This window comes from Arvicola amphibius, chromosome 12 (assembly GCF_903992535.2).
Source record: "Arvicola amphibius chromosome 12, mArvAmp1.2, whole genome shotgun sequence".
Lineage (NCBI taxonomy): Eukaryota > Metazoa > Chordata > Mammalia > Rodentia > Cricetidae > Arvicola > Arvicola amphibius.
Window position 1 is genome coordinate 12,067,181 of NC_052058.2, and position 14,615 is coordinate 12,081,795.

Consider the following 14,615-nt stretch of genomic DNA (forward strand, 5'->3'; position numbering starts at 1 on the left):
ATATGCACATATGGAATCACAGTGATGAGTACGTCTTTTGATATGGATTGCAGTGGTTATGGCATGGGTATGGTGTGTCACAATCACTTCCTATAAAGCCGGTAGTCCTCTGGCTTTTCCCGTCCCTGTACAGGTATTTAGCAGTGACTCAAGTCACTGCTTGCAGCATCCTTCTTGCCTCTCCAGTTGTCATGGGCAACATGGGGTGGGGGGTGGTGTTACGCTGACAGTTCTTTGGACAGGTGCCAGTTTACTAGTCTTGGTACTTTATCATATAAAAGCATTTTCAAACTCTAATTGCTTCTTTTCTACAGGTTAACATGGCTCCCAAAGGGCCCCCTCCGTTTTCAGGGGTGCCTCTCTTGGGTGGCCCTTTGGGAGGCCCTATGCCACCACCCATTCGATATGGACCACCTCCTCAGTTATGTGGGCCTTTTGGGCCTCGGCCAGTTCCTCCACCATTTGGTATGATAATCTGAACAGTATTAATTGACTTGTAAAACATGCTCATCTTTTCTGTTCCTTGCTAAAGTGGTTGGTACTATAGAGCTTTCCAGGTGAAGATAAAGCTGCGAGCGCACATTGTACCCTACCCTCAAGCTTCTGAGCATATCTAGGTACTATTTAATCTCCCTAAACTGAGTTGGGCGTAGTTAGAGAAGGTAAGGGATCATGCAGAGAAGCCAGTAATGTTCCCTCTGCAGGTGCTACATATTATATTCGGATAAGATGGGTGACACATGCTATAACACCGTGTACGTCACAGATACAAACAGAAGCATAAGCCACTGGTCATAGAATATAGACAGGAAAGCTAAACAATCCCTTTTCACTGGGACTAGATAGAAGAGAGGTGTTACAGAGAATACCATAGCAACCTAGTCAACGTAGATCAATTTGAGTCCAGCTCCTCAATGTATTTTGGCCACATGAACGTTCAGTTGACACTGGTAGGCAGTAACATCTCCTTTACCAACATGGTTGCAGTGAATGTGTGTTTCACAGTGAATCTGTGTTTTCACTATCCTCTTGGCATGGCTATTATTCTGAGTGGAGCTGTTCTGAAATTGCAGAGTGAAAAGAAAGCTTGGAATTAAGCAGAGTCGTGTTTAAGCCCGTCCTTTGCTTAGTGGCCACAAACTAAATTTGCTAAGTCTTACTTGCCTTAAAGTCAGTGAGAAAGTCACTAAAAAAATTGCTCATTTACATGACTCTTGTTTTCTAGTTGCAGGCATGCGTCCACCAGTAGGCATTAGAGAATACGCACCAGGTGTTCTGCCTGGGAAACGGGACCTGCCTGTTGATCCTCGGGAGTTTTTACCAGGGCATGCACCATTCAGACCTCCAGGTTCACTTGGCCCAAGAGACTTCTTTATTTCTCCTGGTACTCGATTACCACCTCCAACTCATGGTCCTCAGGACCCACTGCCACCACCTGCTGCAAGAGACTCACTGCCTTCTGGCCCAAGAGAGGAAGCCCCACCTGCTTCTTCAAGCAGTGTCCAGGACCATTCACAGGCTTCAAAACCCAGCCCTTAACTCTGAGCTCTATCATGACTCAAGAGAGACAGTGGACAGTGCATAATTCATTACAGCAAAGGATTTCATTGGCTTCAAAACCTAAAAGTTTATTTTAATTTTTTTTTTAAGTACTAAGCTGCCTTGGCAGTCTGCATTTTTGAGCCAAACAAAAAATATTATTTTCCCTTCTAAGTAAAAATCACCTCTTAAGCTAGTGTCCTTCCAACTTTGAAATGTGCAATAAAGAATACCTGTGTTTAGTTCATGTAGCATATGTAATTGCTAAATGACTTAGAATATCCTGAAGTATGAACATTTCCTGTGGAAATGCTTTAAGAACACGTATTTCCATGGCCTTGGTCTAGTGTGTGCCAGCAAACACGGAGCAAGGCATCAACAGCTCTGTGCCTCAAAGACTGTTACGCTAAAAAACGTTTGCTCGAGGATCATAAACTCTCTCCCATTGCTAAAGTTCTTTGTAGTAATAGTTCATAAACTATGTTTATTAATATTTTCCAAGTGTCTGCTGATTCTTTGGGTTGTTTTGAGACATGTATCATTTGGGAAACCTGACGGCTGGGCTTCTGGAACTGCAGTGCTGAGTGTACACACTCCATGTGAGTTAAGTTCTCTAAGTCACCACTGAGCACTACGGGAATCTTCTCTTATTTAAGTCATCAGCCCCGCCCGTCCTGTTTCTGCTTACTACCTGTTTGGGAACGATTTTCTTTTTTTTTTTTCCAAAATATTTATTTATTTATTATGTATACAATATTTTGTCTGTGTGCATGTCTGCAGGCCAGAAGAGGGCACCAGACCTCTTTACAGATGGTTGTGAGCCACCATGTGGTTGCCGAGAATTGAACTCAGGACCTTTGGAAAAGCAGGCAACGCTCTTAACCACTGAGCCATTTCTCCAGCCCGGGAACGATTTTCTAAGTATGCGTTTGCATTAGTATCAAGAATTATTTGGGGCTGGATGCCATGGCGCACACCTTTAATCCCAGCATCTGGGAGGCAGAGGCAGGTGGGTCTCTGTGAGTTACAGGACAGCCAGTGCTGCATAGAGCCTGTCTCAAAAACTGAGGGGGAAAGAAAAGATTATGTAGGCCAGCAAGATGGCTCAGCAGGCACCTAACTGCCATGCCTGACAGCTGGAGTTTGATCCTCTGGATCCACCCAGTGAAAACAACCAAATTCCACAAGTTGTACACACACACCTTGAAACATGGGAAAAATGTAAATTAGAAAACTATTTGACATGATACTTTGTTGTTTTTAAAACTTTTTTTTTTTTAAGTTTTCAAGACAGGGTTCTCTGTGTAGCTGCTCTGGCTGTAAACTTTGTAAACCAGGCTGGCTTCAAACTCACAGAGATCTGCCTACCTCTGCTTCTCAAGTGATAGGTCTAAAGGCATGCACCTCTACTGCCTGGCTTAAAACTTTTGCAGGATGGATAACAAGATAAAAATCATGTGCCATGACTGTAAAACCATTTCTTCTTAGAAATGTATCTCACACATCACCTTGCAGCTGACTTTCAAGAATATGACAAGAAACAGTCAGGAAGGTGCCAAGAGGACGAATGATGGCAAACGAGGAGACTTCCCTATGTTTCAGTACACAACTATGGGCTGAATTCAATTATATGGTTGTTTTGAGACAGGGTCTCATTTTGTAGCCCAGCCTGGCTTCAGACTCTCAGTAGTCATGTCTCAGCTTTTTAGAGGCTGGAATTTCAGGCTTGAGTCACCTTGCCTAGCTCAATTCTTTAACAGATTCTATTCCGAAATTAATCAAATATTGGTGCTTTTACTTATAAATCAGGTAAGTCTAGGAATCTGACACTGCATCACATGTAAAGTCTTGCACCCCTTTTACACTGTCTTCAAAACAACTGGTTCAGACAATTTCCTTACAGTAACTAGCAGCACATTATATAAGAGCCTTACTATGTAAAGCCATAAAAGGTGAAAAGTGCTTACTGTGACCCTGTAGTCTCTGAAGTCCTGGTAAGTCACGATATTGAAACCTAGGCCATATCAAGCATGTCACTGTTGAGATGTTACATCCATGAGGGATTTTGAAAAATGAGCAAAAGCTTCAATGTGAAATAAAATCGCCAACAACTGAAGACATAATATACAAAGACAGGCTCTCCGAATGCAGGAAGTTCTAAGGGGCCTGCATGTCTTCCACTAAGAGCCCAATGTGCCTTGTCCCAATCTGGAATCACAGAAGGTTTTATATCTATAAGAAAACGCCACAGGATAGTATATGTCATTAAAAAATTAATTTTTATTCTATGCATATATGTTTTGCCAGCATGTATGTATGTGTTACCACATGTATGTCCAGTGCCCATGAGTCCAGAAGAGGGCAACAGATCCCCTATAACTGGAGTTACAGGAAGTTGTGGGCCACCATGTGGGTGTTGGAAATTGAACCCTGGTTCTCTGAAAGAAACAGCTCTTCTAAAAAATTATTTATTTATATTTTATTTTATGTGCATTGTATTTTGCCTGCATGTTTATCTGTGTGAGGGTGTCAGACCTTTGGATCTTTGAGTTACAAACAGTTGTGAACTGCCATGTGGGTACTGAGAATTGAACCGAGGTCCTCTGGAAGAGCAGCCAGTGTTCTTAACCACTGAGCCTCTCTAGCAAGTGCTCTAACCCCTGAACTCCCCACCTCTCTCTATCTCTCTGTCTCTGTCTCGCTTTCTCTCTCTCTGACACAAGGTTTCTTTGTGTCCTGGAATTCATTCTGTAGACCAGGCTGGCCTTGAACTCAGAGATCTGCCTGCCTCTGCCTGCCAAGAGCTGGGATTAAAGGCAGCTCTGAATCATCTCTTAAGCTCCTAGCCTATGCCATTTTTAAACCAAATATAAAAATAAAACTAAACTGCAAACACAGTCTGTATGTCAACTTCCTCAAGACACAAAATAGTGAAGTTAATATAATTTCAAATTTTTGCTTTATTTTTTTAAAGATAGGATCTCACCTATGTAGTTCAGGCTTTCTCTAACTTCATATCTTCCTGCCTCTGCTATCTAACCACCTAAGTTTAGATGGCATTTAAAGTAAGATTATACCAGCTAAGAAGACAAATAGGAAAGCTAAGTACCCCTCCCCCCTTTTAACTCAAAATTAGGATATTTCCCTCTAAAGCCCTTTGATTATCCTGTATAACATAAACATCATCAGCAAGATGTAGGGAAATCTCCATGTAGCACATCTGGGCAGTTGTGAGCCCGTCTACCATTGCTTTCCCTCAGCCTCGTCCAAATGTACATCCTGTGCTACAAAAGCCCATGACAAGCTGTCAGCCTACAGATGGCACAGAGGACGTCACACCTCAGTTGAACCATTTTTTCATTTCAAAAGTTCCTGTTTCAGAAGTCGCCTCCAGCTAACTACCTGTGTTTCTCGGCTAAGCAGCTAACACTCGGACTAGCAGCAGTAACTGAGCCAGAAAGCATTCCTGCTAGGGCAAAGGCTATTGTGTGACAGTTTCTCTCACTGCCATGGAAACTTGACTTGGGTAATGCGGACAGTTGTGCCCTTCATGTCTGAATTAAACTGAGTTTATCACATGATGTTCCACTAAAGCTCTTTAACCCTGATGGCAGGCATCTCTGTAGTTCGCATAAACACGCTTATGTGAAGGATCAGGGCTACAGCACAGAAAATAACCACTTTGCTATTTGTCTTATGGTCTGTAAGAAAAGAGAAAGGACAATGTATAGTCTTTGCTACATTTTAATAATAGTAGGTTTTATGGGGTTAATTTTTAGGTCTAGTCAGCAACATCAGACAGAAGGTACTGAGTACTATCCACGGTACACAGTACTGACACAGGGTACAGAGTACTACCTAGGTTACTGATTACTCCCCAAGTACAAAGTACTTCCCAGGGTACTGAGTACTCCCCTGGTACAGAGTACTTCCCAGGTATAGAGCACTGCTCAGGGTGCTGAGTACTCCCCTGGTACAGAGTACTACCCAGGTACAGAGTACTGCCCAGGGTGCTGAGTACTCCTCTGGTACAGAGTACTCCCCAGGTACAGAGTACCACCAAGCACCTTAGACCCTTCACATGTCCCAGAGATGTGGCTCTTGCCCCATGAGGAGCTTACAGTCTTGGGATCCACAACTCAAAGCTTAAGAGTCGGACAATGAGTTAATTTAAGGCAAATTCTACATCCCTTAGAGCTACTGTAGACAAAATTATTTCAGCATTTGGAATTAATCCAATCAAGATTAATTTGGTTGTGGATTCTTTTCATCCATCCAGTAAACTGGCCTAGTAGGTGCTGAAAGTGAAGACTAGATCTCTTGAAGGGCACGGCTAAAATATCACTGAGATTCCTTACTTGAAGAAGCAAATATATTGAATGGTGTGGTGGAATTATACTATTTAAAAACAGGCCCAGTGTTGACAGTGCAGTCTCCTCATGCACTGTGCACTGAAAAGTGAATATTAAAATATGTGGGTTCTATGTCTCACCCACAGAAAGCCCCTCACAAATCTTAATGTTCTGTGTAACAACATCATGTGCTCTGAAAATCTTATTTATGCCTCGTTACATCAAAAGTAAATAGTCAATTTAAAATAAACTAATGACCTGCATATTTTCAAAAGGAATGAATGACTGTATATCTAAGTAGGAAATAAATGACAATTATATCTATCTGTATTAAAAAAAAATAAACTATCTTTCCAGATTTTGCATACTAAGGAGAGGTATGCGGTCTTAAGGTCTCACAATGGGTTATCAGGAAAGCAGCGGTTATCCGCAGTATCTTAACATCTGACCCAACTCTTCCTAAATGATGCAGTTTAAAAGATATTGTAAACACATTTAAAGACCTGGAGTTGTTCTGAGATGGTTCCAACGTTAACCCTAAGAATCTACCAGGAAGAAGAGCAGTGTGATAGAGAAGAGCAGATAGTCCACCTGACTATACATGTGCTCACTTCAGGAAAACAATCTGGTCATCCGGGGAACACCCCACGTGGGATTTTCATCTGGCCAGGGCACACTTTCCATGCAGGAGATCTATGGCATTCAGCTAGGCCACTTCTAAGGAGTACCTGTAAGCTTCCAGACAGACTTTCCTGGGCAATGTAGCTAGCCCAATTCCTCTCAGAGCAATCCTACCCACCTCAACTCAGAGTGTGACATTCAAGCCAGAAGAGCATACTGGAGGAAAAGCGAGCAGAAATGTAAACTCTAGCACATTCTTATTGCTGCATTGTCTGAAGTTCAGCACATCGACCACAACAGTACTGTCTGGGAAGCAGAGGGCAAGTAGTGGTGATGAGAAAATAGACAATCAATTGCACAATTAATAGAAAAGTAAAAATGTTTCAAAATCTACAATAAACCTGTATCCAAAGGATAGGTCAGTGACGTGCTGAACTTTTGAGTTCGGGGGGTCCGGCTTTGCCACGGACTTGTGGGCCAGCTGGCATGGGTAGGGCTCAATTCCTGCCTGTGAAGAGTGAATTGCTACACGGAGCTATGATGGTTTCGGAGTGGTAAAATTCACACAAGTTCCAGGTTATTTGTATCAGGATCATTCCTTGTGCAAAGTTTGATGTAGATGAAGATAAAGTGGTTTCTTGGTCAATAATTGTAATTTTTTTCTTTTAAAGTCAGTGGGTTTCTTGTATCTGGAACCACAACAGAAAAAAATTATTGTTTAAAATACTCTGATTGACCCCCAAATTCCATTTTCCATGCCCAAAACTTACAATTCTATTACAATTGGCCCAGGTTTAATTTCATCCATCTCCATGAAGGCAAAACACTTGGTGCTGGTAAACCTCTTTTTAGGCTTGTAATGTTTGAACTCAAAGAAGATGGCCGCACCTGTGAAATTGAAAGACATAATCCATAGGCAGCACCTTCTATGTTAATTAGCTTTCTTTCCTCACCAGAAATATATGAACAAAGAACGGTCTACGTAAGTGACAAAGTAACCTTACAGTGTTCTCTAACATTTCTCCATGTCAACTGACCCTACAACATCCTGAGCAAGACTGCCTCAGGAACAGATCACTAAAGAACATGGGATAAGGCTAAGATGGCTCTGTGGTTAAAGCACTTGTCATGCAAATGTGAGGACTGGAATCCAGATTCCTCAGAACCCGTCTAAACGACAGGAGGCTGTGGTGGCCTGCCTGCAATTCCAGAACTTGGAGGGAGGAGTCAAAATTCCTAGAGCAAACTGGTTAGCTATACTGTATCAGTGAGCTCTGGGTTCAATTGAGAAACATGTCTCAAAGACTAAGAAAGAGTACAGCCTTGGACCTCAGCATTCATATGTACATACACGTCGGTATACCTGCATACACGTGAACCTCCCTGCCCCGACACAAACTCATGCACACCATTGTGCTGGATAGTTTTATGTCAACTTGACATAAGCTAAAGTCATCTTGGAAGAGAGAATCTCAATTAAGAAAACGACTCTAGGGCTGGAGTGATGGCTCAGAGGTTAAGAGCACTGACTGCTCTTCCAGAGGTCCTAAGTTCAATTCCCAGCAACCACATGGTGGCTCACAGCCATCTGTAATGAGGTCTTGTGCCCTCTTCTGGCCTGCAGGGATACAGACAGACAGAACACTGTATACATAATAAATAAATAAATGTTAAAAAAAAAAAGAAAACGACTCTAAAAGGTCAGGTTGTAGGCAGGCCTGTAAGGCATTTTCTTAGTTAAGTGACTGATGGGGGAGGGCCCAGCCCATTGTGGTTGGTATCATCTCTGGGCTGGTGGTCCTGGGTTCTATAAGAAAGCAAGGTGAAGCTGGGCAGTGGTAGTGCATGCTTTTAATCCCAGCACTCAGGAGGCAGAGGTGGATCTCTGTGAGTTTGAGTCCAGCCTGGTCTACAAGAGCTAGTTCCAGGATAGGCTCCAAAGCTACAGAGAAACCCAGTCTCAAAAAAACAAAACAAAAAGAAAGTTGAGTAAGCCATGAAAAACAAGCTAGTAAGCAGCACCCCTTCATGGCCCTCTGCAGCAGCTCCTGCCTCCAGGTTCCTGCCCTGTTTGAGTTCCTGTCCTAGTGTCCTTTGATTATGAACAATGATGTGGGAGTGAAAGCCAAATAAACCCTTTCTTTCCAACTTGCTTTTTGGTCATGGTGCTTCATCGCAGCAACAGTAACCCTAACCAGCCCAACCACACACAGAGAAATTTCAAAACGAAACAAATTCAGGAACAGGAACACAGTCCACAGAGTAGAGTGCGAGGCTGGCTGTCAGCAAAGGGTCCTTTTTCAACATTTAAGCTCAACCAGTTTTGCTTCCTCCTGAACAAATCCCTAAAGCCAAACAACAAAGGTCATGTGCTCTTAAATGTTACCTAACCCTGCTTTAGAGTCCAAAACTGCTGACGTAGACATCAACATGTGCTATGTGCTATGGAAGGAAGGGTGTAAAGGCAACAACAAGCATTTGTGAGGATGGTACATCTCCAAAGACCAACGGATACGCTCTTTATCCTGAAGGGAAAACCAGCTAGGATTAGGGATATAAATTACCAGTGGGGGTGGGGTAAGGAGGGTGCTGGATCCTGTCTTTAAAGACTGAAACAGACATCTACTTTAGAGACAATATAGTTTCTAACTGATGAAGTCTAACAATGTTCTGAAATGTGTCAAAAGTCCTGGCACTTGGGTGCAAAGTGAGCATCTTGCAAAACAAGCAAAAATGCCCAGTCACTGAAGACACATCCAGAGACGGAGAAACGGGCACACTTACCCTGTACTTCCTCACACAAGAGTATCACAACAATTGGGCTGCTGGGGACCAATTTCCCTAAATATAGGACCATACCAGATCCACACTGGTGTAGCATCTCTTCTCACTCCAACAGCAATAGGAGAAATATCGAATTATCAGATCGCTCTTCTCATTCCCTTCAGTCAGGGAATACATTTTCTCATCATGACTGTAGGAAGCCAAAGCATTAGCAAAGCTATGCTTGGAAAACTAAGTCCAAACATCTCACTATCATTCTTACTTATCTGCATTATCAGAAAACAAAATGTAATGACGGAAGTCACAAAATGATCCCACCAGTTCAGAATTATGAATAATAAAAGGGTTATTTCAGGGAAAAATTTACAGATCACTATCCTAAATAATAGTCCTTTGCAGAAACAGGAACAGAGTCTAGCAGCCAGAAGCAGGAGCGGGCACACACTTTACAACTGCTTTTAGAGTATCTGATACCATACCCAAGTGGGCTGGTACCTTAAAGGCTGAAGGAGTGAAATGTGCTTCCACAGCAAAAATGTTTGCTGCAGTCTTGTATGCAGAGTTCTATATCCCACACATTTGTTAAAAATGTAAAATTAGGATATCCTAAGATGACTGAAAGACTAATAAACATTAGAGTTCATTGGAATTAGCATTACTTAGAACTATATTGACTAAAATTAAGTTCAAAACAAGAGAAAAGGAGCAGTGATGTTCAAGATTCATCAGCCATCAGGAAAGAAGTCAGCCCAAGGACCACCACTGTCTTCCTTCACATCACAAACTGGTCTCAAAGCAACGGGAAGGCACATTCGGAGTTGCAATCTCTTCCTTATGTACCCAGCACCCTGATACACACCCTTCTAACCCAGGGAGTTTCAAGTTCTGGAGTCTATTAGAATGATTTGGAGAACTTTAAAAGACATACTATGGCTGTGTGTCTGCACCATGGCTCATCTGTCAGGGGTCAGGGGCTGCCCTTGCCACAGTCCTATATTTGAAAAGCATCAACACTACAGAGTCTGGAGGAACTGTTTTTAAAGGCACTCACTGCACACACACTTCCTACAGAGCTTGGCATCTCAAACTGCAGCTGAGCCTCAAGTGAGATAAGGGACTTGAAGGCTTCTCTGTAGAGAACACCAACAGGTCGGGGGGCAAATGGAACTGCAAGTGTTTATTGCTAAGACCTGTGCTAGGCTGGCAATGCACTTCACTGTGCTAAAAGGTGGCTTTTTCTCTTCCTACCTTCCCACCAATGAGCTGCCAAGTTCTGGTACTTTTCTACTCAGTGTATCCAAGGGAAGGAAGGGAGCAGAGCATCATCAGGAGTTCCAGCTTCCCCCACTCATCAGAAAGAGAAAAACTTCCATATATGCATGTGCATGCGTGTGTGCGTATGGCATGTGTGTGTGTGCAGCAATCCTCAATTGGTTTCCCACATCACTAGAGACAGATTTCTTCTTTTTTTTCTTTTTTGGTTTTTTTTTGAGACAGGGTTTCTCTGTAGTTTTAGAGCCTGTCCTGGAACTTGCTCTTGTAGACCAGGCTGGCCTCGAACCCACAGAAATCTGCCTGCCTCTGCTTCCCGAGTGTTAGGATTAAAGGTGTGCGCCACCAGCGCCCGGCTAGAGACAGGATTTCTTGCTGAACATGGAACTAGCTTGGCTGAGCAGCAAGCCTCAGCTGTCTTAATCTTCCAGCGCTGGCAAGCGGCCATGCCTGGTTTTTACACAGGTGCAGTGGACCTAGTTCAGGTCCTTCCACTGAGTCATCTCCCAGGCCTAAAATTTTACTATTAAAGAACGTTATATTCTAGTGTCACTATACAACCAGATAACACACCACCTAATTTCAACACTCAAAAAAAAACTACTATTTGGATTTCTTCAAATCAACTAACCAGGTGACACTGACTTCTGCCAGATGTGGACTATGATGGGACCACTGTGCATACCCTCCCAAATGAGTGCTGTTCATAGGAAAAGAAAGATTATGGTCACAAACCTTTGGTTAATTTTTCAACATGTTTCTGGAGCTCAATGTCCACATTAAAATGAACATATGTATCTTCTTTTCTTGAAGCCACAGGAGTATCTTGCACAGGAGTTAAATCTATGCCATTCAAATCTAGAGAGAAACAAGTTTTCACTTAGGGGCAATCACATTAAGGGTACCATTTTCTGCGGAGGTGAGATCGGGGAGGGATTCTGGGGATCACAAGGAGCCTCCCTGTATGAACAGGGTCTTGGGAACTGCTGCTCTCCACGGGGGTGTAGGGGAGCTGAACTGAGAGAATGGGAACCCACAAAAGGGAAAACTAAGTTTGCAGGAGCTCATATTGGATCTTTAAGAGCAGAAAGAACTTCCTGTTTGCTGAGAGCACAGGCCATTCTGTTATGTGCAGTAAGAACCTGGACTGAATATACTTTGCTACAATGTGGCCCCTGACCCCTATTTTGCAACACTGATCAAGGGCATGGCTGGGAAGGCTTTAGATCTAGAATTAAGACAGACCTCCTGCACTGTACTCAAGTCAGATGGGCATGAGAGCTGCCAAAAAAATCCTTTTCATCAGTAAAGAAATTTCTAAGTAGTACTTCCATTCTGCTTATATTTCCTAAAACATAACTGATTTACTACAACCAGATGGTATACTAGGTTACTGGGTATGGCTTTAATTTCCTGGATCCAGGAACCCCACTTAATCAAATTCTGCATTAGGCTTATTTAACAAATAAGTGTTTATATATTTATTATGTAACAAAGATGTCTTAGGAAACTACAGTAATTTGGTACATGTTATTTTTGGAGTTCTTAAAAGATATTTACACAAAATCCTGTTTCAGTTCAACAGTAAAAGTAACTGTTGCAAAAGTAACACCTGCTACGTATCATTCAATATTTCATGTTTACTGAGTACCTTCCTGAATGAGTTATTTCATTTTGCAAATGGTTTATAAACAATGTAAGGAGTACAAATACACAGTTGATAGCTCTCTATGTTCTCAACCTGTGGTGGATCATGACCCCTTTGAGGGTGTCAAACAACCCTTTCATGGGGGTCACAGAGCAGGTATCTTGCATAACAGATATTTATATTATGATTCATAACAGTAGCAAAATTACAGTTATGAAGTAGCAATGAAATAATTTTATGGTTGGGGGTCAGCACAACATGAGCAATTGTATTAAAGGGTGGCAGCCTTAGAAAGGTTGAGAACCACTGCCTTAAAGTATTACCGTTGTCAATCACGAACTATGCTTATTAAAATTATTTTCTGTGGCTAAATTCCTTTTTAATTGTTATTAATGAACCTATGGGTGTGAATTTATTTCTACAAGTGATGAAAGTGGCCTCCATTTACTTTCAGCCCACATCTGGTTCTTTGGTTACCTTCACACTGCAGTTTGTTAATCACTTGCATGAATTGTGTAACTATTTCTTGATAATGATGATTTTACCCTTACTGATTGAATAATAACTGTTTTTATTAATTTTTTTAAAACAGAGTTTTGTCATGTGTTCCCAAAGTTGGGTTCAAGTGATTTTCCTGCCTCAGCTGCTGGAAACTGAGATCACAGGCTTCAGTAGGCCTGACATCTAATAATTATTTTTAAAGACTAAGTGTTTTGAAAGTAAAGCACTGTATAATAAGTAGAAAGTACTGTATGTCAAGTATAAAGTACTGCGTGACAGGGATAAGGTACTGTGTACAGGAATAAGGTACTGTGTACAGGGATAAAGTACTGTGTACAGGGATAAGGTACTGTGTACAGGGATAAAGTACTGTGTACAGGGATAAGGTACTGTGTACAGGGATAAAGTACTGTGTACAGGGATAAGGTACTGTGTACAGGGATAAAGTACTGTGTGCATGGATAAGGTACTGTGTACGAGGATAAAGTACTGTGTGACAGGGATAAAGTATTGTGTACAGGGATAAGGTACTGTGTACGGGGATAAGGTACTGTATACATGGATAAAGTACTGTGTACAGGGATAAAGTACTGTGTACAGGGATAAGGTACTGTGTACAGGGATAAAGTACTGTGTACAGGGATAAGGTACTGTGTACAGGGATAAAGTACTGTGTGCATGGATAAGGTACTGTGTACGAGGATAAAGTACTGTGTGACAGGGATAAAGTATTGTGTACAGGGATAAGGTACTGTATACATGGATAAAGTACTGTGTACATGGATAAGGTACTGTGTACAGGGATAAGGTACTGTGTACAGGGATAAGGTACTGTGTACAGGGATAAGGTACTGTGTGACAGGTATGGCAACAATAAAGAATTCAACCATGTGGATTTTCTGTTAGGAACAGGAATAACCACACTTTCTAACTCTGATAACTTTCTTTACTGTTCTGCAAAGGCTCTCAGAGTCTGGACATATGGACAGACCCTCTCTTGGTTTCTACCTTCACCCTCCACTGCAGCACCCACCTTACAGAAACCTGCTGTAGGAATCAGAGGGCCAGAGGGCCATTCAAACTTCATTCCTGTGGAAGAGGAAGACTATTTCTAATTCTGTGTCCTGGAAGCTGTCTCTGCTAAGGGGACTATGCATGGCTAAACAGTTCCCTAGATGGGTCTGGAGTATGGGATATAAAAACAAAGACAGGCTCAAAAGCAAAAGTGAGTCTAAGCTACACATTTAAAAATATGTTTATTAAATCTATCAGAGCATTCACTGAAGGAGTAAGCATCAATTTCAGGGATTTCCTATCATTATAAAATGAATTACATTAAGTTGCGACAGACATAGGAGACACCGCTGTAAGAACAACTATTCCAAGTGGAAAGCAGCATGACATCTGCAGAGGGAACATCACACCCAGAGCTCCTCACCCTTCACGCTGACTGTAATGTAGGGATCGATGCACTGCCCAGCATCTTTCAGACCGATTTTCTCAATTCTGATGGTGAGTAACGTCATCCCTGGTTCTGATGGCAATCGTGGCAATAAAGTACCTGGCAGCAGAGAAACCATAGTAAAAATCAGGCTACCCATAATTCCAGAGTGAACATTTTAGCACGCAGAAGAGACACAGGCTTCCTTGTAACTTAGCAACCAGGCAGGCATTGCCCATTTTGCTTTCTAGCATTCTCAAACATTGTATCGTTCCTTTTTTATCTTTGAGGATGTTCTTAGGTTCCCAAGTATGGAGATTATAGAGAAGTGTCATCACACCTAACTTGGTGGTATTCTCTGTGAACAAATAGTTATACGTAAGATAAATTTGTACTCCATATTTCACAAACACCATAAATAGAATTATTTAGGCAAGCATATTAAAAATTCATGTTA

The 14,615-nt window shown here is 42.0% G+C and overlaps 2 protein-coding genes across 5 annotated transcripts in view; one reads left to right on the forward strand and one right to left on the reverse strand.

Moving 5' to 3' along the window:
- Mia3 (MIA SH3 domain ER export factor 3) overlaps nucleotides 1–2,035 on the forward strand; it is a 41,336-nt gene extending 39,301 nt beyond the window's left edge. For all 4 annotated transcript variants that reach the window (XM_038348496.1, XM_038348493.1, XM_038348497.1 and 1 more), the window contains 2 exons: nucleotides 315–465; nucleotides 1,226–2,035. In XM_038348496.1, coding sequence (XP_038204424.1) covers nucleotides 315–465; nucleotides 1,226–1,539 — 465 coding nt within the window. In that variant the 3' untranslated portion in view covers nucleotides 1,540–2,035. The remainder of the gene's footprint in view (nucleotides 1–314; nucleotides 466–1,225) is intronic.
- Nucleotides 2,036–5,267: 3,232 nt separating this feature from the next.
- The window catches only part of Aida (axin interactor, dorsalization associated), a 38,720-nt gene continuing 29,372 nt past the window's right edge, over nucleotides 5,268–14,615 (reverse strand). Inside the window, exons 7-10 of the mRNA XM_038349749.2 lie at nucleotides 14,156–14,278; nucleotides 11,304–11,426; nucleotides 7,283–7,400; nucleotides 5,268–7,201 (exon numbers count right to left, since the gene is read on the reverse strand). Of these exons, the coding sequence (XP_038205677.1) occupies nucleotides 7,105–7,201; nucleotides 7,283–7,400; nucleotides 11,304–11,426; nucleotides 14,156–14,278 (461 nt within the window). The 3' untranslated portion in view covers nucleotides 5,268–7,104. The remainder of the gene's footprint in view (nucleotides 7,202–7,282; nucleotides 7,401–11,303; nucleotides 11,427–14,155; nucleotides 14,279–14,615) is intronic.